Genomic DNA, 26056 nt, shown 5'->3' on the forward strand with positions numbered 1-26056 from the left:
ACCTCTCTGTGCCTCGGTGAAATGGGGGTTCTAAAAGTATCTGTCTTCCAGTGTCACTGCGTGGATTCGTTAAGATCAAGCTGCTAAAATCCTCATCCCTTGGCCTGGTACATTATAGATGCTAAAGAAAATGTTGGTTATTATTACTATGGTTCGCATTCAGCTAAGGATGAACACGGAAGACGTGCAAAGACCATGGAAATGTAGAACGATTCAGGAGCACCTGGGCTCACCAAGTGGGAGGAAACGGCACAGGGAAGGAAGTGGGTTCCACGTACTTGCGAGCAGAAGACAGGAGACTACCACGGCGTAGAGCTGCTTGGAGGTGGTGATGTTATAGCGATCCAGGAAGTGGTCCAGCAGGTAGACGGCCAGGTGCCGGGCGGCGGGGCAGAGCTGGCAGTGGCTGCTCAGCAGGGTTAAGATGTCAACAAAGAACCGGCGGCTCTTCAGGAGCGGGGAGTGGGCTCGGAAGGTGGGCAGCTTCAGCTCCTGGAACAGGCAGGGCAGAAGGGGGGTCAGGGCTGTCTCCCGAGAGCCTCAGAGGCCCACCTGCTGGCTGGTGAGGAAGCATCGATTCCCTCCACACCCTCTTCATTTTCCTTCAAGTCCCAGGATGGCAGCCCCTCTATTCTAGAAACTCCTGGACCGTCTCCCACCTGCCCTCACTGAGCATAGGCTCGTAAAGTGTCAAGAACATGAAGACAGAGGCTGGTGAAGGAGAGGGTCATTCCTAGCAAAAGCTCGACTATCTGAGATGCACGAGGCCATAAAACATGTAGGAGGCCTTGAGTTGGAGACCCACGTCCAAATTTTGGTTCTTCTACTCAACGAGTTTGACGGACCTTGGTCAGCCTGCCTTCACCTTCATTTCTTCCTCAACAGCTGAGGATTAAATGAAAAATGGATGTGAAGCACCTATTTTGAAAAAATTCACTGTAAAAAAGTTGTTAAAATAACAGTACAAAGAACTCCCAAATAGCCTTCACCCAGATTCATTAGTTGTTGACATTTTACGTTTTCTCTCTCTGCAGACATACACACTTTTTTCTAAAAGTAAGTTCTAGACATCATATGTCCCACTAGGAGGTGACTTTTCCTTTGTAATTCATACACTGCCGTGTCACCTGAATTTATTTAGTCTAACACAATAAAAACCAACAAGAGAAATGGCACCCAACTAAGATTTTTATGACGGAAAATTTTTTCTTGTGTATCTACCATATTTACAATTTAACCAAAGTAGACCAGACACAATTTATTTAGGAAATGTCTTAGCAACATTTTGTCAAATAGGGAAACAAAAGTGAGGAAAAACAGGAAAAGAAAAGCTGGCAGAAAGGGAATTGTGAGAGCTCACTAAGGGCAGGTTCACTGGGGGAGGAGATTAAAACAAATTGGTGCCGTCCTCCATCTAATGCCCTCTCTTAACCCCGGGGCTTTACTTAAATAGCAACAGCTCTGGGACGAGAAGATATCTGTTCATTCACTCATTCAAGAGATATCAATTCATTCATTTCACTCAGTATCAAGTACCTCCTATACATCAGGCCTTATTCTAGGTACAGGAGGTACAATCTGGAATGAGATAGACACAGACCTAAATGTAAAATTAAAACTATAAAACTCTTGGAAAAAACACAGGAGCAAATCTTCACGACTTTAGATTAGGCAATGGCTTCTTTGATCTGACATCCAAGACAGAAGGATCAAAAAAAGAAAAAAAGGCATAAGTTAGACTTCAAAATTTTAAACTTTCAAAAGATACCATCAAGAAAGTGAAAAGACAAACCACGGGATGGGAGAAAAGGTTTGGAAATCATATATCAACAAGAGACTCTAATTCAGAATATATAAAGAACTCTTACAACTCAGCAATAAAAAGACAACCCAATTTAAAAATGGGCAAAGGACTGAATAGATATTTCTTCACAGAAGATATAGAAATTGCCAATAAGCACATGAAAAGATTCTCACCTTATAATCATTAGGAAAATGCAAATCAAAAGCACAATCAGATACCACCTCACATCCATTAGAATGGCTATTATAAAAACCAAAACCAAAACAGAAAATAAACAAGTGTTAGTGAGAATGTGGACAAAATGGAACAAATTGGAAGCCTCACTGCACCGCTGGTGGAAAAGTAAAATAGTGCAGCCACTGTGGAAAACGATCTGGCAGCTGCTCAAAATGTGAAACATAGAGTTACCACATGACCCAGTAATTCCAATCCTTGGTGTATACCCAAGAGATGGAAACACAGGACCACACAAAAACTTGTACTGGAATGTTGATAGCGGCATTATTCATAATAGCCCCCAAATGGAAACAACCCAAATGTCCATCAACTGATGAATGGAAAAATATGGTCTGTCCATCCCATGGAATATTATTAGGCCACAAAAATGAATGAAATACTGATATGTGTTACAACATGGATGAACCTTGAAAACATTATGTTAAGTGAAAAAAATCCAGTCATAAAAGGCCACATATCCTATGATTCCCTTTATATAGAATGTCCAGTATAGGAAAATCTGTTGACCAAAACTGCCTGCCTCAGCCAGGCACAATAATAACCACTTGCACGAGTTGTCTCACAACAGGAGGTCCCGATGAGGCACACTGCCGCTGAAAACTAACCAGGAGAATTCGGGAGGGGCCAAAAGGAGGGAGGAGACGCCGGCCCATAATATGTCCTGCCAACCTCCCAGAAACCCTCACGCTGGAATCCATCTTGGCTGAGAGATGCACACGCCATCAGGAAGGACCCTAGTCAGACCAAACATGGGCACAAGCAAGATGACTGGCCAGAGACAGCCTGGAAGGCTAACCCCATCACCATAAAACCTGAGACCGTGAGCCACGTGGCACAGTTCTCCTGGGCTCCTTTATTCCGCTGTTCTCTGCCCGGGCACCCCTTCCCAATGAAGTCTTTTGCCCTGTAAGGATACGTGTCTCCTTGGACAATCCATTTCCGAGTGTTAGACAAGAGCCCACTCTCGGGCCCTGGAAGGGGCCCCCCTTTTCGGTAACAAATCCATACAAACAGAAAGCAGATTAGCGACTCCTGGGAGCTGGGGGCAGTTGGGGAGGTTAGTGGCGGGGGGACCTGCCAATGGATATGGGGTTTCTTTCAGGGACGATGAAAACGTTCTGAAATTAGATAGTGTGGATGGTTGCACAACTCTGTGAATACCCTAAAAGCAACTGAATGTATACTTCAAAAGGGTGAATTTTATGGTGTGACTTATATCTCAATAAAGCTGTTATAAAAAAATAAGATGGACACATCATCCACTCTCATGGAGTTTATGGCCCAGTTAGAAAGAGATGGCCATCAAAGAATAAGGCAATTGCAGAATTCCAAACCATGATCAACACTACCGAGGAAAGCTGTGGACTCTGGGAAAGCTCCTCGTCTTCCCTGAGGGAGGGGAGGTCCACCCTCTGAAAGCGAAGCCTGGTGGAGATTTCATGCTGGGATGAAATCTGGCTTATTCCCCCAGAGCCTTGAGTCCACAACACAGCTCTCTCAGTGGCCCTAGAGCTGTGCTCAAGGAAGATGCCCAAAGCCTGAATCAATTATTTCCTGTTCCTAACATTACACATGAAGAAACTGAGTTTGACAAAGTCCTACAAACCCCAGGGCTTAACTAACTATCAATATTAGATCTGAGACTAGAAGAATTTTAATGTATCCTTTTTCTCAACCTTTTATTTTTTTTAAATCCTGGAGAAAATCTTTTTTTTAATAAACAATTTTTTAATTGAAGTATAGTTGATTCACAATATTTTGTTAGTTTCAGGTGTACAGCAAAGTGATTCAGTTAATATATATATATTTTTTCAGATTCTTTTCCACTATAGGTTATTACAAGATATTGAATATAGTTTCCTGTACTATACAGCAAACAATCCTTATTGTTTATCTATTTTATATATAGTAGTATGCATCTATTAATCCCATACTCCTGATTTATCCACCTCCCTCTCTTCCCGTTTGGTAACCATATGTTTGTTTTCTATGTCAGTGAGTCTGTTTCTGTTTTATAAATAAATTCATTTGCATTATTTTTTAGATTCCACATATAAGTGATATCACATATTTGTCTTTCTCTACCTGACTCACTTCACTTAATATGATAATCTCTAGGTCAGTCCATCCATGCTGCTGCAAATGGCATTATTTCATACTTTTTTATGGCTGAGTAATATTCCATTGTATATATGTACCACATCTTCTTTATCCAGTCATCTGTCAATGGACACTTAGGTTGCTTCCATGTCTTGGCTATTATAAATAGTGCTGCTATGAACATTGGGGAGCATATATATTTTCCAGTTAGAGCTTTTGTCTTTTCTAGATATATGCCCAGGAGTGGGATTGCTGGATCATAGGGCAATAATATTTTTAGTTTTTTAAGGAACCTCCATACTGTTTTCCATAGTGGCTGCACCAATTTACATACCCACCAAGTGTAGGAGGGTTCTCTTTTCTCCACATCCTCTCCAGCATTTATGATTTGTAGACTTTCTGAATCATGGAGAAAATCTTAACTTCTTTATGGAAAAGATCTGACCTCTCTGTGTATTATTCATCTTCATTGTTTGATGGATTCACGCTGCTCCTTGAAGGCGGGGGTCTGGGTCTGCTCTTGCTCGTGTTTGTTTTGCCACCACCCTGGTGTGATGAGAACATGGTCGGGTGCCCGAAACTAAACAGTGAAGGAGTGAAGGAAGGGAGGGAACAGGAAGGGAGGGACTGCAGTGATGAGCACCAACCACCCGGGGCCCAGAGGAAGGTGCGGCTATCTGTGTAGAGTAGCAGGTCCATGGGGACTTCAAGGAGAAGAGACCCGTCTAGCCAAATTCTGGAAGGATGTCTAGGAATTAACCTGTTGAAGAAGCGGGAAGGAAAGGAAGCTCAGCAGGAAAAACAGCACCTGCAAGGCCACACTGGGGTCCCGTCTGGGGAATCTGGAGCCCTTGGAACAGCCGGAGAGGGAGGGTATGCTTGAACAAAGCAGGCTGCGAGGGTGGGCAGGCTCCCAGCCTGTATGTCCTGCTAAGATATCCAGCCTGCCCTGAGGGCAATGGGGAGCCAGAGAAGGGTTTAGAGCAGGGCACTGACATGGGCGGAGCAGCGATGCAGGAAGATCTCTCAGCCAGGCTCGTCCTGGGCTACAGCCAGACAGCTGGTATCAGCAGCCAACATGCGGCTGCAGCCCCTCCACGACAGGGCCCTCTCCCCACCCTCCAGCAGCCTCCACAAGCTTGCAGCCTACTTGGGCATTTCCTCTAAGCAAAGGGCTCTACGGCTCTTGACAAGAAGCAAGCAGTCACAGATCCTTGGTGTTCCACAGGCAGCAGCTGCGGGAAATTAGCCAAGCGACCTTTGGCCCAGGCCGCGCTGCCCTCATCAAGGCGGTTCAAAGGCCCCAAACACAGTAAGTCAGATATGCAATGTCCTGACTTCCCTCCCAGCTCAGCTCAACCCAGCCAAGCTTCACTCCCTCCCTCTGGATTTTCCCTTGTGTCAAGAGAAACTCAAAGCAATACGCTGTAGGTCTTTCCTCTGAACACTCCCCTGCGAAAAGAGCCCACTGGCTCGAGCAGATTCTCACAGGAAGCCATCGGTGCATAAAAGAAAAAGCTATGGACCTTCGGAACAGGCAACAATAGCTCTGGAAGGAGTTAGCAGGTAGGGCTTCCTGGAAAAGGCTGGTCTCAAGGGTGGGCAGGCTTCTGAAAACTCGAACAGATGCCTGCGATGCTTCCCAACCCCATTTCTGCTCCTCCCTCAGACACGGGTTTAAAGGTCACTTCCTGAGAGAGGCTTTCTCTGACCCTTCATCGTTCCAAATCAGGTGCCCCTTGTTTTCTCTCTTAGCACGCTGTTCTTCACGGCCAGGTATTTACTTATTTATGTGTCTTTTCCTGCTAAACACTAGCTTCAGAGAGCAGGAGCCACGTCCATCTTGCCGATACCATCTGCCCAGTGCCCAGAGCCTGGCACAGGGGCAGGTGCTCAAGAAAAATATCTGCATGAGCAAAAAGGAATGAATAGCCGTCAAAAGTCATGGAGGAAACTTACATGCATATTACTAAGTGAAAGAAGTCAATCTGAAAAGGCTGCACACTATGACGCCAACTATATGACATTCTAGAAAAGGAAAAACTATGGAGAGAATGAAAAAAGATCAGTGGTAGCCAGGGGTTCGGTGGGGGAGAGATGAATAGGGGAGCACAGAGGATTTTTAGGGCAGTGAAACTACTCTGTATGATACTATAATGATGGATACATGTCCAAACTCACAGAATGTGCAACACCAAGAGTGAACCCCAATGTAAACTGTGGACTTTGGGTGACAATAATGTGTCCATGTAGGTTCATTGACTGTAACCAATGGACCCCTCTGGGGGGGTTGTTGATAGTGAAGGAGGCTGCATGTGTGTCAGGGGGCAGCAGGGGTACGTGGGGAATCTCTGTAGCCTCCGTTCAGTACTGCTGTGAACCGAAAACTGCCCTAAAAAACAGTCAATTAAAAAAAAAAAAATAAGAATGAACACAAGGACATCCCTCCCTGTTCCAAATACACCCATCCCTGCCATATATGGGGGAGCAACTTGGCACAGATTGTAAAGTCAGGCAGTTCTGGGGTGGAGTCTCACCTCCACTATTTACTAACCTTGGGCATGTGAATTCTGAACCCGTGTCCTCATGCAAAAAACGGGGGTCACAGTGCCATAATGTAAAGCATCTGGCACTTAACAGCACTCAGGCAAGCATCAGTGGCCTTTCCCTCAAACTGGGCAATCAAATCTCAGGTAAGTTGAGCTTATCTGCCTCTGTCGGGCTCTCAAAGGAAGCTGCTTTGTACGGTGGAACGAGACATTCTACCTGAGGGGTTATAGCTGGGCCTAGGGGTCTGTGCAGAAAAGGAAGCCTGACCTCTCCACGTGCTCTGCAGAGCCCCGGAACCAAAGGGAATTAGGAGCTCTGAGCCTCTGCTTTTCTCCTGCACCTCAGAGCAGGGCGATTCTTTGGCAAATGAACAACAATGCGGGATGCCAGCATGCCTACCCTGTTTAGTTGAGAGTCCAGCCCGATTACTCCCCTAACCCAATTAGCGGGGAAAGGCATTCATTACAAGGGCTTTGCTCTAAGGATCGCATTCCTCCCCAAGCACTCTTGACCTAAGTCAGCTCCGGGTGCATGAAGCCAGACCCTCCGCTGAGTGCTGAGCGGCCTGGATTCCAGAAACCAAAGAGCAGCCTGCTGAGAGGCGGCTCAGGAAGCTCTCCTGGATTAGGCAGGCACTAGGCAGGCACTTGGCAGGCACGCAGCAGCTGGCGTGGGCAGAAAGGGGGCAGGAACCAGTCAGGCAGGGTGACTTTGCTCGAGCTGGGGCCAGGGGCAGCATCGGTGTGGCCGGCACAAAAGCTGCGGGGAGGGCACTGAGAGGAGGGGCGGAGGGGTGGCGGGGCGGGCAGAAGCTTCCTGAAACTCTCCCTCCCCAGTTCTGGCTCTTTATCACCTGAGCCAGACGGGAGAGCACCTGTGCCTCAGGTACATCTAGAGGCGGGAGCACAGGGACAGATGGCCGTGATGGGTGAGGGCAGGGGGATCCACCTTCAAAAAAACCCTGCTCTTGTTATCTCAGTAGTTTACCGTATTTTTAAAAATAATAACAATGGACTAGGAAGAAAACTATTAGATGTACACCAAAATGTTACAGTGGTTATCTCAGAGGGCTGGGATCCCACATGATTTTTACTTTCACGCTTTTCAACACTGCCCAGATTTTTAAAAAACATTCACTGTAAAAAAAAAAAACATTCGCTTTATTATTTCAATTACTGTGTTTCCAGTTTGAAAAAAAATGGAGAGAGGGACTAGATAGCCACTGTATTAAGGCCCAGCTCAAACCTTATCCCCGAGGATTCCCTGGCAACCCTGCATCATCGCTTTGACAAAATCAGCTCTTTAATAATAGCATCCCCCCTGCCAGCGCCGGGCTAAATATCCCGCTTCATCCTCACAAGATGCAAAGACCCCACCAATGCACTACCCAGAAGTAGTGTTTTTCTTTGTTTCTTCTTTTTACTAATTATAAATTATGTGCTCACTGATAAATTTTCTAAAGTAAAAAGGAATAACAAATATCACTGATAATCCCTGGTGCAGCGACAAGTACTACTGAGTTTCACACGGATTCTTTGGATGTTTCTCTGTGCAAACTTTCACAGAGCAGAGGATCCTCATCTACAAGCACGTCCCTTTCACAGGAATCTGTGGTTTCAATGGCTGCTTGGAGTTTCATTGTGAGGTTGTGCTGTGACTTAAGCAGACCCCGATTCTGGACATTTGGGCTGTATCTCCTATCTTCCTTCGGGTGTCGTCTGAGAGGCCTTTCCTGACCTGCCTCTGCTGCAGCATCCCTACAATCAGCAGTTACTGCTGACTCAAGTGTTCATCTGTCGCCCCCCCTGCCCCTACCACCCACAATGTGATCGCCGGGAGGGAGGGAGCCACCTCTTTCCAGGTCTTGGTTGTACCCCTGGTACCCAGCACACAGTTAGGGCGAATGAATATCTGTTGAATGAGTGCATGAATGTATGAATGAATGAATGGAGTGTTCTGTGATGAACACAGGTGCAACCCAAGCAAACACCAACTGGGGGATCTTCCCTCCACCTGGGGCCTTCTCTAACCTCCTCCCCTAAGTCTCCCTTACCTGGTCCTGCACCCTTCCCTGGGGTAACCAACGGGGTGGGGGAATGGCCCCCGAGTGGGAAACCCCAGGGATACCAGAGGTGTCATTTTGGGGGAGAGGAAGGCGGTGGGTGTCAAGACAGGCTTGAGTCCTTTGGAAACACTTTCCTTGCTGCCTAAGAGCTCTGCCTGAGGCTTTCAAAGCAGAAAGAGGACTACCTGAGAGGTGCAGGGCTCCAAGACAGGCCAGGGACAAGTGAATCATGACCCACATGAAGCCCCAAACCGAGCTACACACAGAGGCAGCAAGGCCGCCTGTAGAGGCTTTGGAGGATTCCATGCTTCCCCCTCCCCTCGCCCCAGCACAGAGGCGCTGACCTTGGCAGAGGTTGGCAAACCCTCCGCACCTGTGCTGAGCTTAGATGTGTGGGAGCATGGGCAAGGCCAGCCCCAAGTGCACTTCAACAGACCCTGAGTCCATAGCCAGGACCCCAGCCCATCACTGTTGCAGGAGAGACGGGGAAGAAAATTCAGTGTGTGCCCCTCACACACAGCCTCTGCCGGCATTTTAAGGCTAACCTCAGAGGGCTTTGAAGGTCATGTGCACTGTGAAAGTTCAGCCAGTCACCCCTGGTTTCTCATATTAGGGGAGAAAGGGAAGTCTTCATTTGACCCCTCGGTGTCCTGCACTGTGTTACTTTCTAATTGACTATTAACCCACTCTTTCTTCCGATCTCTGCTTAAAAGTCACTTCTGAAAAGTGTTCCCTGGTCATACCCCTGTCAGTCCCCGAGCATCCAAGACTTTCCATCCATCCATCCATCCATCCATCCCTCCCTCCCTCCACCCATCCAAGCACCATCTTCTTCACCCCTGACTGGCCATCACGAGGGCAGGGACTGCATTCATCTTGTTCGGCTCTGTGACCCCAGCACCTGACACAAAAGAGATACTCAATACTTACCCAAATCTCCAAATTTGGGGAACCGCAAATACTTGAAATGAAAAGGTAAGAAAAAATGAGTTGCTCCTGATCTTAGGATGTATAAAACTATTCATCTAGTTGAGCAATTCCAACTACTCACAAAGCCGGGCAGTGTGAGGACAGGGTGGGGGTGGGGGAAATGCTGAATTCCACGGGAAGAGAAAGCTGTCCTTGCCTTGGGGTGGTGTGTGCCTCAGTCTACTCAACAGCAACACAGGGTAACCAAGGAGGAAGAAGGTCAGTGTTTACAGAGGACTGGGAGCTTTAAGAATTACGCCCTCCACACTTGGTCATTCCAAAGGTAATGCTTCCCAACATGTGTTCCATGACACCCCAGCCCCTGAAAAAAGGGTTCTCTGGGCCATTAGTTTGGGAAACACTACATACATATTAGCCCATTAGAGGCCCTGAAACATTTGGTCAGGAAAAAACTTACATAGTCTTGAGAAACTCTAGGTTAAATTTATTTATCCTCAGACCACTACCACCCGCTGTCCTTTTTCAGGGGCAGACTAACAACATCCCAGAGAGCTTGTTCTGTGAAATGGTGCTTTAGGGTGCTGGCAGCTGGGCCCTGGTGCGCTGGGGAAAATGAAACCCTGGCGCATCTGCAAGGCAAGACTCTGGTGAAAATCCTTGGCTCAGTGCCTAATAATTTGATGATTCGAAATCAAGAGATTAACTGAAAAGCTTGCTGAGATTAAAAACCACAGCTTCCACCTGAAGAATGGCCCCTGGTAAGAATTTCCACATGGCTGTGGTATTAGGAGCCTAGGAGCAGCACTAGAGGCCAAAGACGCCAGCCACAGAAGCCCCGGGCACCAAGTGCTAGGTGTCCTGCCTTGAGGAGTCCAGGGACTGGGCCCAAGATTAAATCTCCTGCCCCTGTCCCATCTCTTATATATATATATGTATATATTTACAACTTTGGCAGCTCCCAATTCTCCGTAAACCACAGACCTGGTTCCTCCTTGGTTACCCTCTGTTGTTACTGGATAGACTGAGGCACATGTCACCCCAAGGCAAGGACAGAGCTTTCTCTTTCCCCTGGAATTCAGCTCCCTGAGTCTTATACCTCCCCTCTGGTCTTCATGAGTATCTGGACTTGCTCATTATGATGAATGTATCATATTTATAATTTGAAAATATGTATGTATCGTATTTATAATTTGAAAGCTTATATGTATCATATTATACATACCATTTTATATATATGTATCATATTTTAATTTGAAAGCTTATACGTCATTTGCCAGACACTGCATCCCATGCATTTTGTCCTCTCATCCTCCACCAGGCCCACGAGATGGGGACCATCAGCATCCCAGTATTCCAGACAAGGATGGCTCAGAGAGGCTAAGTAACCTGCCGAAGGCCACCTAGTTAATAAAGGACGGATCTGAATCTGGGCTTTCTGACTCCATGATCTTAACACTATGTTTTGGGGTCCCCATGGAATAGTTTAGGTTTGTGTTTTCCTTCCAAAATAATGCTATAGTTAACTGATTATAAAATATCTCATCATTACAGAAATTTTAGAAAATACGATGAATACAAATAAAATTTAAATCACCAGCAATCTCTCCACCAGGAGATAACTGTGAGTATGTATGAGTGTCGATATATGCCCTTCTGACACTGTTTCTCTGCACACAGGCACCCCCGGCAATTTAACCCAATTTAGGCTCTCCATCCCAACACCCACCCTCTTGACATGGGCCCAGGCAGAGGTACTGCCACTAACAATAGTACCCAGGAGACTGAGGCAAAGAAGTTCAGTGGCCAAGGCCACATTCCGGGTTAGTGGCAAATCCTGGCTTGGACATCAGAGGAGCTGGCCGGGCCCAGGGTGTGACATTGCTTTGAGTGTGACAACTGCTTCATACGGCCCAAGGTGCAGGGCATGGCTGAGCTGCTGCTCTCCCACACCAGCCGCTGAAAGAAAACCACTCTGGGTCTCCTCCCGTGCTTCCCACCGTGCTCATCCTCCCTGCTGCCAACGGCTACCTCCCGAGGGAGGCTGGGCCTCCGGGCTCTGGGCCAGCGGCTTGGGAAACAGCTCCAGGGGTTGAGTCGGCCTGAGAACAAAGAGCCGCAAGACGTGAAGAAACACCACGGGTAACCAAGGTGACCAACAGGAAGTGGAGACTTGCAAAGTGAAAGGGAAAAAGAGAGGGGAGGGGGTGGGTTGGTTCTTCAGAGGCCTCAGGAGGACACACCACAGACCTGGGAGGCCCTGCAAAGCCGGAGGATCACTCACCCTCCCTTCCCCTCTCTCCCGATTGCTTCATAAACCCCGAGAAGACATTTATCCGTAAAGAATCAACTTCTCTGCGGGAACATTATTTCAACATTCTCGAGAGGGTAGCTTGCAGTACATGAAGCCAACAATGCTGGTGACATCCTCTCCTGCTGATATCTGGCCTGCAGCTTCCTTCCAGCAGAGAAAAAGGTCACCCCCAGCCACCCCATCTCTCACGGGCCCCCTGAACTCTGCAAATGGCAGGAAGGCCAGCTCCAGACACACCTCCTCATTCCCAGAACCGAAAACACCCACAACCTTTCTATTAAACGCCCCCAGAGTTCTTCCATTCAGCAGCTTCCTGATACGACCATGTCCCACACCTTCTCGACTAGGGGTGCCCCTCATTCTCCCACACCCTCCATCACCTAGGGGTAGGGGTCATGATGTGCCCCATTCTACGGTGGTTCTCTGCAACAGGTCCAACCCTTGACTCTCTCCTCCCGTTCCCCTGGGTCACCGTTCCTAAGCTGTGGCCTCAAAAGCTCTTCACTCCACACTTCCAGCTCCCTTCCCCAATTTCCAGATTCCTTCTGATGGATTCTCCTGGGCACCCAGACCCTACTGTGCAGCCCAAAACGAGTCAGTTAGGGTAACCACCACCACTAACCCCCAGTCACTCCAGCTGGGACTCTGGTCCCTTGCTGACCTGGGTTTCTGCAACTGTGGTCCGTTGATGACAGGCTCTAGAATCTCCTGGGGATCTGCTGAAACATGGAGGCTGCCCCCCAGTGCTGAGTTGGATAGCGTTTCACCCAGATTCATGTCCACCCGAAACCTCAGAATGTGACCTTATTTGGAAACAGTCTTTACAGATGCAATCAGGTTAAAATGAGGTCATGTTGGATTAGTATGGAGCCTAATCCAATGACTGGTGTCCTTATAGGAAGAGAAAACAGAGATGGCACAAACATACAGAGGGAAGACTAGGCAAAGACAGACATACGTAGAGGGCCAGGTGAGGATGGAAGCAGAGAACGGAGGGATGCAGCTACACGCCAAGGAACGCCAAGGAACGCCAAGGATGGCCGGCAACCACCAGATGTTGGAAGAAACAAGGAAGGATCCTCCCTGCGAGCCTTTGGAGGGATCACGGTCCTGCAGACACCTTGATTTCAAACTTCGGGCCTCTAGAACTGTGAGGGAATAAATTTCTGTTGTTTTAAGTCACCCAGTTTGAGGCAGCCCTAGGAATCTATTACATTCCCCATTTCCTGACTTACTGAATCAGACTTCCTGGGATGGAGTTGGGCACCTAAATATGCTTTACAAGCACTTCATGTGAGCCTGATGCTTGACTATAAGCTCTGTGAAGACAGATAATTTTGTTTTGTTCATCACTTATATCCCCAGTAGCTAGCAGCGTGTGGCATGTGGTCGGCTGCTAAAAAACAAGTGTTGAATGCAAGAATGAACCTGCGCCGATGTGCAAGAACTACTAGTGCCTTGCTTGGTCAGGACATTAAGGCAACTTTAATTATCAAATAAGATAATGTGCAACAAACATTCAACAATGTCTGGCATACTGTGCCCAATAAACACCTACTCCCTTAATTTAGAGGGCAGTGGGAGTCTTGAAAGATTACACAGAAACTAGCAATTGCTGGAAGGAGCTTTCTAAGAACACCGTTCACCGTGAAAAAGGCCAATCCCTCAGCAATGGAAAATCTCTTTGTTCCAACAAGTAAGAAACATGAAATCTTTCACTGTTTGTTAACTGGTCCTTTTGACCCTATTTCCTAAAACTCTCAAGTCTCCCCACTTCCTGCCCTGGTTCAGAAGCCATCTCCTTGGATCATTACCAACACCCAGGTCTCCAAGGCCAAGGTCATTTTCCAGTGATTCAGCCCTCGCTCCTCACAGCTCTCCATGTGTCTCAGGATAAGTGTAAACATCTACGGAGACCTGCATCCCAGAGCCAATGCTCCCGGCCCATCTCCCCCTCCTCCCCTACTCACCAGACCTCCCCTGGCAGGTCACTGATATGTGACTATCACACGCGGCCCTGAGCCCTGGTAGATGAACTTCCTCCACATCTCACCTTCTCTTGGAAGCTCTTCACACTTCCCTAGGCAATGGGGTGTCACGGCTGGTACAGTGGTTAAGAGTGTGTGCTTTGGAGCCAGGTTGCGTGGGTTCAAATCTTGGCTCTGCCATCTACCTGCTCTATGACCTTGGGTAAGTTATCTAACTCTCTAAACTTTGGCAGGCTCATCTGTAAAGTGGGGATAAAATGAGGATAATTTAGTACTTACCAGAGGGGGTTGCCGGAGGATTTAGATAACAGGAAGGAACATACGTCAAGCACACAACAAGCGCCCATTAACGGGAAATAGCATTGCTACATTTCACTGGCTATTACGACCATTAACAAATAGAATGGCCAGAAGTGGTTTGAGATGATTATTCTCAGCTGTGCTAAGAACACCCCCCCTCTCAACCCCCAGGACCGGAGTGGGGCTTGGGGCTGTGGTATTTCCTGGTAGAGCCTCTTAGGGTCTGCAGGTCATACACGGGGTTCAGTAAATGACTGCCTAATGGAGAAGCCGTCTGCCAACAAGCCACGGGGATGGTCCAAGGAAATGAGCCAGAACTCTGCCTTCCCAGATTCACGGCCAGGCCACCTGTGGCCACCTGGCTTCCTCCCTCCTGATCCAAATGTTGAATCCCCTGCACCCGAAACAGGCTTCCAGGGAGGATTCCTACCTGGGAAGGTGTCACTAGTGGTTTGACACAAGTTCCCCCAGAAACCGCTTTAAAAGTAAACCATGCAAAATAAACCCTGAAATATTAAGGGATAATGGAATATTATGTCTGCATCTTGGTCCAAGAGGGGAAAAAAACCGCCTGACAGGAAAAAGGGGATGATAAGGCAAATGTGTTGAAGTGTTTACAATTGTGTACTGTGCTGGCAACTCTGCTAAGTTTGATAATACTTCAAGACAGAAAGTTAACACAAAAGAAGAGACCAACAAGAGATTTCCACTCAGAGCCAACAGCTGTGTACCACTCGCCCCAGGGTCGCCCCGCCGCTGAGGGGAAGTCCCTGTGACACATCGCTGCCTTCAAGGCTGCGTGCGACTCCTCTGCTTTTTCAAAGTCAGACTCTGGACAGCAGACCACGAGGTTTTAAGGTCCCAGCTCCCCTACTTAATGGGGGACACCTTGGCCAAGTGCTGAAGCCCTTGGAGGCTGTTTCTCTCCTAGTAGATGGAGTTACTGGCAGCCGTGCTACCTACCCCACCAGACAGTGAGGTCCAGGAAGGCGATGTGTGTGTGGGCTGTAAGGCACAGACCCCAGACCAGGCATCCGTGTTGAGCACGCACCAAGGGGCTTGCGGCTACTCTGCTCAGAACTGGGGAAACACAGCCCCAGCCTGCTCTCACGCACCTGCCGTCTAGAGAGGGAGCCAGATCCAAATGGAACAGTCCCACTAAGAAGTGTACAATTACAAGTCATGCTGGGTGCTGAAGGAATAATCGAGGGTAATCTGAGAACGTCACAGGGGTGCAGACTGACCTTGTGTGCGAGTGGGAGAAGGTTCCTCTGAGGAAGTGATGTTTGACGGCCAACGACAGAACAAGGAGATTGCAACATATTCTAGTCCCACAGAGTAGGGAAGTATACAAGCCAAACTGTTAACAGTGAACGCGAGTTAAGGATACCATGAGGAAGTAATAGGCCAAATTAAGAACAGGGGGTGTCCCTCAGGACAAATGACCTGGTTTCTCCAAAACCCAATGGCATGAAAAAAACAATTTTAATGAGCTGGGGGACAGGGAAACCATTACAGAATAAAAGAGTAATTTTTTAAAACCTACTGAATAGAAGATATTTGCAAATGATATATGACTGATAAGGGGTTAATATCCAACATATATAAACAGCTCATATAACTCAACATCAAAAAAAACCACAATCCGATTAAAAAATGGGCAGAAGAATTGAACAGACATTTTTTCAAAGAGGAAATGAATATGGCCAACAAGCACATGAAAAGACACTCAACATCACTAATCATCAGGGAAATGTAAATGAAAACCACAACGAGATAGATTATCACCTCACACCTGTAGAATGGCCATCATCAAAAGAGCACAAATAACAAATGTTGGCAAGAATGTGGAGAAAACAGAACCCACCTACACTGTTTGTGGGAATGCAAACTGGTGCAGCCACTGTGGAGAACAGTATGAGATTTCCCAAAAAACTAAAACCAGAACTACCATATGACCCAGCAATTCCACTCCTGGGTATATATCTGGAAAAAAACAAACAAACCAGAAACACTAATTCAAAAAGATACAGGTACCTCCATGTTCATAGCAGTGTTATTTACAATTGCCAAGGTATGGGCGCAACCTAAGTGTCCTTCAACAGATGAATGGAGAAAGATGTGGTACATATATACAACGGAATACTACTCAGCCATAAAAAAGAATGAAATTTTGCCGTTTGCAGCAACATGGCTGGACTTGGAGGGCATTACACTAAGTGAAATAAGTCAGACAGAGAAAGACAAATACTGTATGATATCATATGTGGAACCTAAAAAATACAACAAACTAGTGAATATAACAAAAAAGAAGCAGACTTACAGATATAGAGAACAAACTAGTGGTTACCAGTGGGGAGAGGGAAAGGGGGTGGGACAATATAGAAGCAGAGGATTTAAAAAAAGGGTTATTACAGGATTATATGAAATCATGTATGTGACACTTCTGAAAATTATAAAGCACTACAGAATTTAAAGAAACTTACATTCAATTAAAAGAATATAATGCATGGATCTTATCTGGATTGTGATTTTGAACAATGCAACTATAAATGCCATTTCTGAGACAGCTGTGAGAATTGAATTATGGACTGAGCAATAGATTATTAATGAATGATGGTGAGTTTTATAATAATGGCATAGTTGTTATGTCGAAAAAAAGAGACTTTTATTGCTTAGTAGATATTTATGGGTGAAATGACATGCTGTCTGGGGAAGATGAAACAGGTACTGAAGCTGGGTAGAGGGTACATGGGGATTCATTCCACTTTTCTTTCTACTTTTGTGTATCTTTTTAAATTTCTATAACAAAAAGGAAAACACAGTGGTTCACTCCAAAGAGTCAGGAGTACTGAGTTACTTGGATTTTTTTTTTTACAAGGATCAGGAAATCAATTGTTATTAAGCATAAAGTTATCTACCTCATCAAATTTGATAACTCCACCTATTTTAGTGTATGCATGAACCACAGTGAAACCAATTCCCCTCTGATGGGCATTTAGGTTTTCTCCAAGTTTTCCTTACAATAACTGAATCCATCCAATTCCTGATGCTTTTCTCTGTTCTTATGATCCTCCTCACTCCTCCTTGTCATCCCAACCCACCCACGCAAGTCACTGGATGACCATTTTTGGACTAAGTAAGTAGCTGGTGCTACCAGGGGAGATGTCCCTACCACAAAGAAGGCTCAGGCCCTGGTACCATCTGCTCCAGTGACCTGCAACGGAGCCAGTGCCGCAGGACAATTCAAATTCCGCCTCAAGATTCAAGTTTCCAAGCAACTGCCACTTGGGGGTAGAGGGAAGCACACACTGCAACAATGGGGCTCAGAGGGAGCCTGGGGAGTTTTCTGGCCAGGGCCAAAGGTCAGCAGCCCTCACCCAGCCTGACACAGGTTTCAGGCTGGTTCCCTGCTGCATATGGGCCTCCCCAGATCCTGGAAAGTATTCAGAGTTCTGTACCCCTTCCTTTCCATCCGTTAGTGCTTTTCCCATTCTGGGTTCCTGATTCTTTTAAACACAGCCAAGAGACACCATTTTGACCTACTGAAATGGTATGGACTTTTTTTTTTTTAATAAGTTTATTTATTTTATTTATTTATTTTTGGCTGGGTTGGATCTTTGTTGCTGCTACGCGGGCTTTCTCTAGTTGCGGTGAGCGGGGGCTGCTCTTCGTTGCGGTGCGCAGGCTTCTCACTGAGGTGGCTTTTCTTGTTGCAGAGCATGGGCTCTAGGCACACGGGCTTCAGTAGTTGTGGCTCACGGGCTCTAGAGCGCAGGCTCAGTAGTTGTGGCACACGGGCTTAGTTGCTCTGCGGCACGTGGGATCTTCCCGGACCAAGGCTTGAACCCGTGTCCCCTGCACTGGCAGGCGGATTCTTAACCGCTGAGCCACCAGGGAAGCCCGGCATGGACCTTTTTTTTTTTTTTTTTTTTAAAGGCTAATATCCAGGGTTAGCAAAGTTACTGGGAAGCTGACACCCTCCCACACCACTGGTGCAAGTGCAGGCTGGTGCAACTTTTGATAATTTATTAACTGGTGAAACTCAAAGTTCTTAAAATCACACCCCAAGACCAGCAATTCCATTTTAGGCATTTATTCTCATGAGCACACTCGCAGACAGAAGAATAGGATCACCACTGCAGTGCTGTGTAAAATCAAATGGTACAGGAGAAATGACCCAAAAGACCATCAAGAGGGGGATGAATGAACAAATTATGTAATATACATACTGTGGAATATTACTCAGCAATAAAAAAGAAATAAACTCCTAATAGATACAACACAGGTGAACCTCAAAAGTGTTCTCAAAAGTGAATCTCAAAAGTGAATCTCTAAGTTAAAAAAGGCAGACAGAAAAGAGCACATACATGTAACTCCATTTATATGACACTCTGGAAAACACAAACTAATCCACACAGACAAAAAAGCAGATCAGTGATTGCCTGGGGCTGGGAGCATGATGGGGTGAGTGACTGAGAAAAGGTACCTGGGAACTTTCTAGGTTGACGGCAATGTTCTGTATCTTGACTATGGTGGTAGTTACATGAGTATATACATTTGTCAAAACTCACTGTATACTCGAAACTGCATATGTACTTAAGATCTGTACATTGTATTGTATATAAATTAACTTCAATTAAAAAAATGAATAAGCAGCTCCATCTAAGTGTCCAACAAAGAAATGAGTTAAATCATGGTATATCCATACAATAAAACATTACACATGATACTGCAGAAGAATAGTTAATGACATAGAAAGTTACTTAGTATATGCAGTTAAGAAAAAAATTGTTATGAAACTATAATATACTATAACATTTATATAAAATAAAATGTATATATTTGGATAAAAAAATTACCAAAAAGAAATATTTCGTTCATTCATTCAACACAAATATATTGAATATCTACACTATACCTTTATTGTTACAATGAGCAGAAAAGACCAAAAAAAAATCCCTTCTCGTCATGGAGCTTCTGTTTGGTGGTTTCATAAATATTTAAATTATTAAAATGTAAACATTTAAAAAAATCAAATGGTACAGGGAAGTGTGTAAATGCTACTACCACTTGTGTTAGAACACACACACTTGGTTTGTTCATGCAGAGAACTCTGGAAGGATTCATGAGAAATTGGGATCAGTGGTACCTTTCAGGGAGGAAAACTAGAGCCTCTTCACCATCCACCCTTTCATATAACCTGGGCTTTTTTCCTTTTTACCATGTTCTTATATTGTCTATTCTAAATAAACACAATCGTTTCTAATTTTTTGCTAAAGTCCAATAATCAGGAATTGGGTGGAGAAGATTGATATGGAAATGTGAGCATGACATACTACAAAATCAACAAAGTGTTTTAAGAAAAGATATTTTCCATTTTTACTAAAAAAAACTCCAAAATAAAAATGTATTGTGATGACAGGCACACAAAGGAACAGAAGAACCTACACCAAAATGTCAACAAATTACTTCCAAGGGGTGGGATTGTGGGGGGGGGAATTTTACTTTCTTCCGTGTGCTTGTATTTATTTTTGCAGTTTCCTAAACAAACAAACAAACAAACAAAAACCCCACTCTGTGTGTTTAATAACTTTAAAAAAAAATGAAGGGACTTCCCTGGCAGTCCAGGGGTTATAACAGATTCCATGCTTCCACTGCAGGGGGCATGGGTTCGATCCCTGGTCAGGGAACTAGGATCCTGCAAGTCGGGCGGCATGGCCAAAAAAAAAAAAAAGAAAAAAAAAGAGAGAGAAAATAACAGACCAAAATTGTCACCTCTTTCTGCCAGGTTCTCTCAGAGAGAACTGTTGGCTACACTCCCTTTACCCAAGGGGCTATGTGGTTTAGGAAGACAAAGAACAAGTCAAGGGCAAGGGCACAGGGCCAACCCAAAGCCTTAACTGTCCTCCCCTCACTTAGGGAGCACAGCCTTTCCCAACCATCCAGGGTGCCCACCAAGACCCTTCCAGAGGCCCTGGAGACTGATGGAGGACACCCATTTTCTCCCAGGATACCTGGGAGGCAGGGGGCAGGGATCACTCTCCTGGTTTATAGATGAAAGGGAGGCTCCAAGATAATCTGCTTCTTCCACAGATCAGGTGCAGAGACCAAGTCTCAGCTGAGTGTTGAGGGCACACTGAACACTTCCTTATCCTAAGGCGTGTAGGACTCGAGAGAAAACGCCAAGTTCTGATTCAGTTTTGTCCCCAGCTTCCTACAGAACACAGGTGAGGCAGTGGAGTCAGGGCGTCTCCAAGCTAGATGCCACTTTGAATGACATCTCATTCCACCTACAAACCCCATTTCTCAACCCACCTTCCATCCTCTGTCTGCACACACCTTGGGAGCAGCCCAGACCATCTCTTCAGGATGCACGCAGGAAACTCCTGCTTATACTAAAAGCCTCACCGTTACCTCCAGGAAGGGGCCCTGAGGGCCGGCTGCTTAGGGTCTCACTTGAAGACCATCACCATGTCAGTACCTAAGGGTTTGTCAAAACCAGCATGTGGGTCTGAAAGGCCTGAGTAACACATTCCTGGAACGAAGCTGGGCAGACACATCCCAGTGTCTGGAACACTTTCTTATGGGTGGATCTGGGTGTGCCTCATGACTTGGGAAGAACTGTTCCCTGGGGGTGTAGAAACCCAGAGGGAGGGGAAGGGAATAGAAAAACCAGTTAGGGGGTGACCTAGCCAAATGGCTGAGCGTGGACCTGGGTCACCACCTTCTATGAGGAGACAGATGTTCAGCCTTGCAGTGGGGAAATTCAAGGAATTTAAGGGGAGGAGTGAGAAGAGAAAGTATTGATGTTGGAAAAGAGAAATAAAAGAATGTGCAAGCTTTAGGGGTCACTAGAAAATGGTGCGGTTTTAACCCAGGTGAAGAACAGAGCAGGGATGAGATTCTACCACATGCAGCTGTCAGAGTTCGGGCAAGAGAGGAAGGCCCCACAGCATCTCTCCCTTTCCCCAGTCAGCGGAAATAGGAACAGCCCACCAAGTACGCCCCAGGGCAGGCAACAGCAGAGGCCAAATCACTTCAAGGTGAGAAGCACCATGCACAGGTGAGGCACCAGGACCCACCAGGACCAAACAAGGGAGGTTCCGGCCGGGCAGTCAGGCTTCTCAGAATGGTTTAGGGAGAACCTAGCTCTTGGAGAGCCATTGTACCACAAACTAAAATACAGAGCCTACAGTATCATGGAGGGCAGAGCCTCAATTGTTCCCTGCCTTGTACTTCCATTCTTTGCTAAAATGGATGTTTTTCTCCCCAAATTTACGTTCAGACTCTGATACAATCAGGGATTTGATCTCAAGAGAGTGACTGACACCCTCTGAGTCTTGTCGTTTCCATGTATAACACGGGGTCAATCCCAGCACCGGGGCAGATATGAGGAGTGCGATAATACACAGGGCCATGCTTGGCACGCTGCCTGAAATATGGGAAGTGCTCAATAAACAGTAGCCACTAACATCATCATCACTAAACATCATTTTTGTTGTTGGTGTTTTAGGTCTTTGTATAAATTCAGTCCCAAATCAGTAAAAATGTCCTTTATCACTCCATTGGTTCAAAAAAACATGGTCTCACACAGCTAAAGACCTTTAAGTGTGCAAGGAGCTGGCTTCAGTAGGGAAGACACATTTGGTGGCTGGTTGCTCTGCAGATCTCAAATCTGGGGCGATGGGGAAGACCCCTAAGGTACCAGGCGACTCCGATCCTGGGAGAAGACGAATGCCCGATGGAGGAGAAGCGAGCCTCGGGTACGCGGGTTCCCCAGAGCCCCAGAAGATAAAGCTACCAGGTCATGCCAAGCAGGGCTTGTCAACGTGGCTTCGGGACGGTGGGGTACTCTTTCCCCAAGTACCCCCCCCCAAACCCCTATATTCAGAAAGTCTTTCACATACCCAAGAAGCCTTAAATCACAGTGATCGATGAGGGTCCTTAAACACACTCTTTGCTTCACTAATATAAGCACTTCTTCCTAACTGGAGGGACAATTATGTGAAAAATGGACATGAGTCAAAAGGAGACCAGAGCAAGTTCTATCGCACTGCTCATTAGCAGATAAAATTCAGGAAGGAAAATGAAACTTCCCAACCTAAGTGTGGGAGGAATGATCTAGACTTCTATTATCCGGGCTTAACCTGTAGTTCTTTTCCTAAGATCCTGAGGCTGGACTTCGGTCCAGGTCAGTAGATCTGCCCTTGTGGGAAATTCTTTTTCTAGCCCCTCCCCTTTTCCTCTCCTCCCCCCACATTATCCAAGGAGAGAACGAGACTGTCTATCTAAGTCTGTAGGAGGCCAGGAGGCAGCCTCCCCCTGGTCCTGTGCCTGGCACTGCAGCTGCTCACACAGACTGCCCCAGCCAGGCCAGGGGCACCTCCTGGGACATGCCCAAGACCCAAAGGAGGGTCCCTGGGAAGCATTCCTGCACCACCGTTCAACGTGCCCCCGCAAGTCCATCTGAGCCTCGTCCTTCCATTCTGTGCTCCCCCAGTGGCTGTGTCTGCAGCAGGTGAGGGGGTGGACACCCCTTGTCCTCCCTCCACACCTCACACTGGTCTGGGAATCCCGAGATATCACACATACCTTATGCCTGCGAGGGGCTCACAATCTAGTGAGTGGGACAAGTTACTACACAGGTGACAAGGACAATGAGAGAAGCATGAGGTTGGGGCCAGGACACATGGGGGAAGGAGGAGAGGCTTGAAGGACCAGGAAGTTGGCCCTCAAGCTGACAGCCATCCCATGACCTAATTTCATCATGTGTACCCAGAACCTGCTAATTTTAAACTTGGGTGGATGCATCTTTTGGCAAAAAAAAAAAAAAAGTGGCTGTCAGTCTAATCTGAACACTCCTTGGGGCATACAGCTGGTTACTAGAAAAACATCACCAACAGCCTCATTGTCACCACCAGCAATGGTGGGGATGATCTGCTCCTCCCCCCACGTTCAGTGAAGAAGTACAAGGGCACAGGTGTGATGAGGAAGAATCCTGACTCCCCTGTACTGGCTGGCACCCCCAGCCCCAGCAGAAAAGTAGCCAAAGGAGGGGGGCTCTAGCTCTGCTCCAGCAGAAGCAGTAAGGCCAGGTAGGATGATCAAAGGAGTAATTTAATATTTGAAAACAATGTGACCTACAAGGTCTTAATTTCCAAAATATACAAACAGTTCATACAACTCAATAACAAAAAAACAAACAACCCAATCAAAAATTGGGCAGAGGGCTTCCCTGGTGGCGCAGTGGTTGAGAATCCGCCTGCCAATGCAGGGGATACGGGTTCGAGCCCTGGTCTGGGAAGATCCCACATGCCGCAGAGCAACTGGGCCCGTGAGCCACAATTACTGAGCCTGCGCGTCTGGAGCCTGTGCTCCGCAACAAGAGAGGCCGTGATAATGAGAGGCCCGCGCACCGCGATGAAGAGTGGCCCCCACTTGCCGCAACTAGAGAAAGCCCTCGCACAGAAACGAAGACCCAACGCAGCCAAAAAATAAATTAATTAATTAATTTTTTTTAAAAAATGTGCTTAAAAAAAAAAAAAATTGGGCAGAAGACCTAAATAGACATTTCTCCAAAGAAGACATACAGATGGCCAACAGGCACATGAAAAGATGCTCAACATTGCTAATTATTAGAGAAATGCAAATCAAAACTACAATGAGGTATTACCTCATACTGGTCAGAACGGCCGCCATTAAAAAGTCTACAAATAATAAATACTGGAGAGAGTATGGATAAAAGGGAACCCTCCTACACTGTTGGTGGGAATGTAAGTTGGTGCAGCCACTACGGAAAACAGTATGCAGTATGGAGGTTCCTTAAAAAAAGAAAAACAGGGCTTCCCTGGTGGCGCAGTGGTTAAGAATCCGCCTGCCAATGCAGGAGACACGGGTTCGAGCCCTGGTCCGGGAAGATCCCACATGCCGTGGAGCAACTAAGCCCGTGCGCCACGACTACTGAGCCTGTGCTCTGGAGCCCGTGGGCCACAACTGCTGAGGCCCATGTGCCTGGAGCCCGTGCTCCGCAACAAGAGAGGCCACCGCAATGAGAGGCCCGCACACCACAATGAAGGGTAGCCCCCGCTCGCTGCAACTAGAAAAAGCCTGTGCACAGCAAGGAAGACCTGATGCAGCCAAAAATAAATAAAATAAAATAAATAAATTTATAAAAAAAAAAAAAAAAAAAAAAAAAAAAAAGAAAAACAAAGTCGCCATATGATCCAGCAATCCCACTCCTGGGCATATATCTGGAGAAAAACATGGTCCGAAAGGGTATATGCACCCCAATGTTCACAGCAGCTCTATTTACAATAGCCAAGACATGGAAGCAACCTAAATGTCCATCAACAGAGGAATGGATAAAGAAGATGTGGTACATATATACAATGGAATATTACTCAGCCATTAAAAAGAATGAAATAATGCCATTTGCAGCAACATGGATGGACCTAGAGATTATCACACTAAGTAAAGTAAGTCAGAAAGAGAAAGACAAATACCATATGATATCACTTACATGCGGAATCTAAAATATGATACAAGTTAACTTATTTATGAAACAGAAACAGACTCATAGACTTACCAAAGGGAAAAGTTGGATGGGAAGGGATAAATTAGGAGTTCGGGATAAACATATACACACTACTACATATAAAATAGATAAACAAGGACCTACTGTAGAGCACAGGGAATTATATTCAGTATCTTTTTTTTTTTTTTTTGGCTGCACCACATGGCATGCAGGATGTTAGTTCCCTGACCAGGGATTGAACCCACACCCCCTGCAGTGGAAGTGTGGAGTCTTAACCACTGGACCACCAGGGAAGTCCCTCAATATCTTGTAATAAACCATAGTGGAAGAGAATATGAAAAAGTATATATATATATAAAACTGAATCACTTGGTGTACACAAGAAACTAACATAACATTGTAAATCAACTATATTTCAATAAAATAAATAAATAAATAGGAGTACTTTAAGGTTGAACACCGGATAAAGGGGGCCTGCACAGAGAGGAGAGGGAGCCATCTCTCCATAGCAATTTGGGCGGGAAGAGGGTTCCACCCTCCCATTCACTAGTCAGAAAGCCTTCCTGGGGCTGGGTAGAAGATCTTGCTGATGGGGTCTAGTTCCTGTGTCCTACCCCTCAGTAGGCACGTGACTTCTGGCCCACTGCTGCCTTTCCCAGCCTCAGCCCCAACACCATCCAAAGGTCCAGTGCTGCCTTTCTTACGAAGACCCTGTCACACTTGCAAACCCCTCAGAGGGTGGTCACAAACTCCAAGCCTTACCCTAACCACGCATGTCACAAAAGGGGCTGTCGGCCTCCCCCCGAGTGGTCGTTAAGTGGAAAAACATAGAAAAGCACAGCACCTGTCAAGTAGCTGCCACGTGCCTCACACAGCTCTCAGGTTCTCTCACTGAATCCTAACATTCCTAGAAAACATTTCCCCCAGTTTACAGAAGAGGAAATTAAAGAAGATTCACTCGTCTCATCATTCTGCAGAGGGGGCTCTGTTCTGGACACTGCGGCCCCGCACTGAACAAGACAAACATAGGCTTGTTCTTATGGAGCGTACATTCTCGTGTGGGGGAAAAGATAATAAGCAAACAGAAACTAATCCCAGATACTGGTTAAACGCTATATAGAAAACAAAACAGGATGATTCGATTGAGGGACACAGAGGAACAGTTATAGAGAAAAGGAGACTCCAGATAGAGGGAACAACAGCCCGTGCAAAGGCCCTGAGGCATGAAGGAGCT

At 46.3% G+C, this 26056-nt stretch overlaps 1 protein-coding gene across 1 annotated transcript in view; it reads right to left on the bottom strand.

The window, feature by feature from the left end:
- The window catches only part of CCNJL (cyclin J like), a 56185-nt gene that overhangs the window by 25134 nt on the left and 4995 nt on the right, over positions 1 to 26056 (bottom strand). Inside the window, exon 3 of the mRNA XM_061188401.1 lies at positions 279 to 492. Within this exon, the coding sequence (XP_061044384.1) occupies positions 279 to 492 (214 nt within the window). The remainder of the gene's footprint in view (positions 1 to 278; positions 493 to 26056) is intronic.

Source organism: Eubalaena glacialis, chromosome 4, assembly GCF_028564815.1.
Source record: "Eubalaena glacialis isolate mEubGla1 chromosome 4, mEubGla1.1.hap2.+ XY, whole genome shotgun sequence".
Classification (NCBI taxonomy): Eukaryota; Metazoa; Chordata; class Mammalia; order Artiodactyla; family Balaenidae; genus Eubalaena; species Eubalaena glacialis.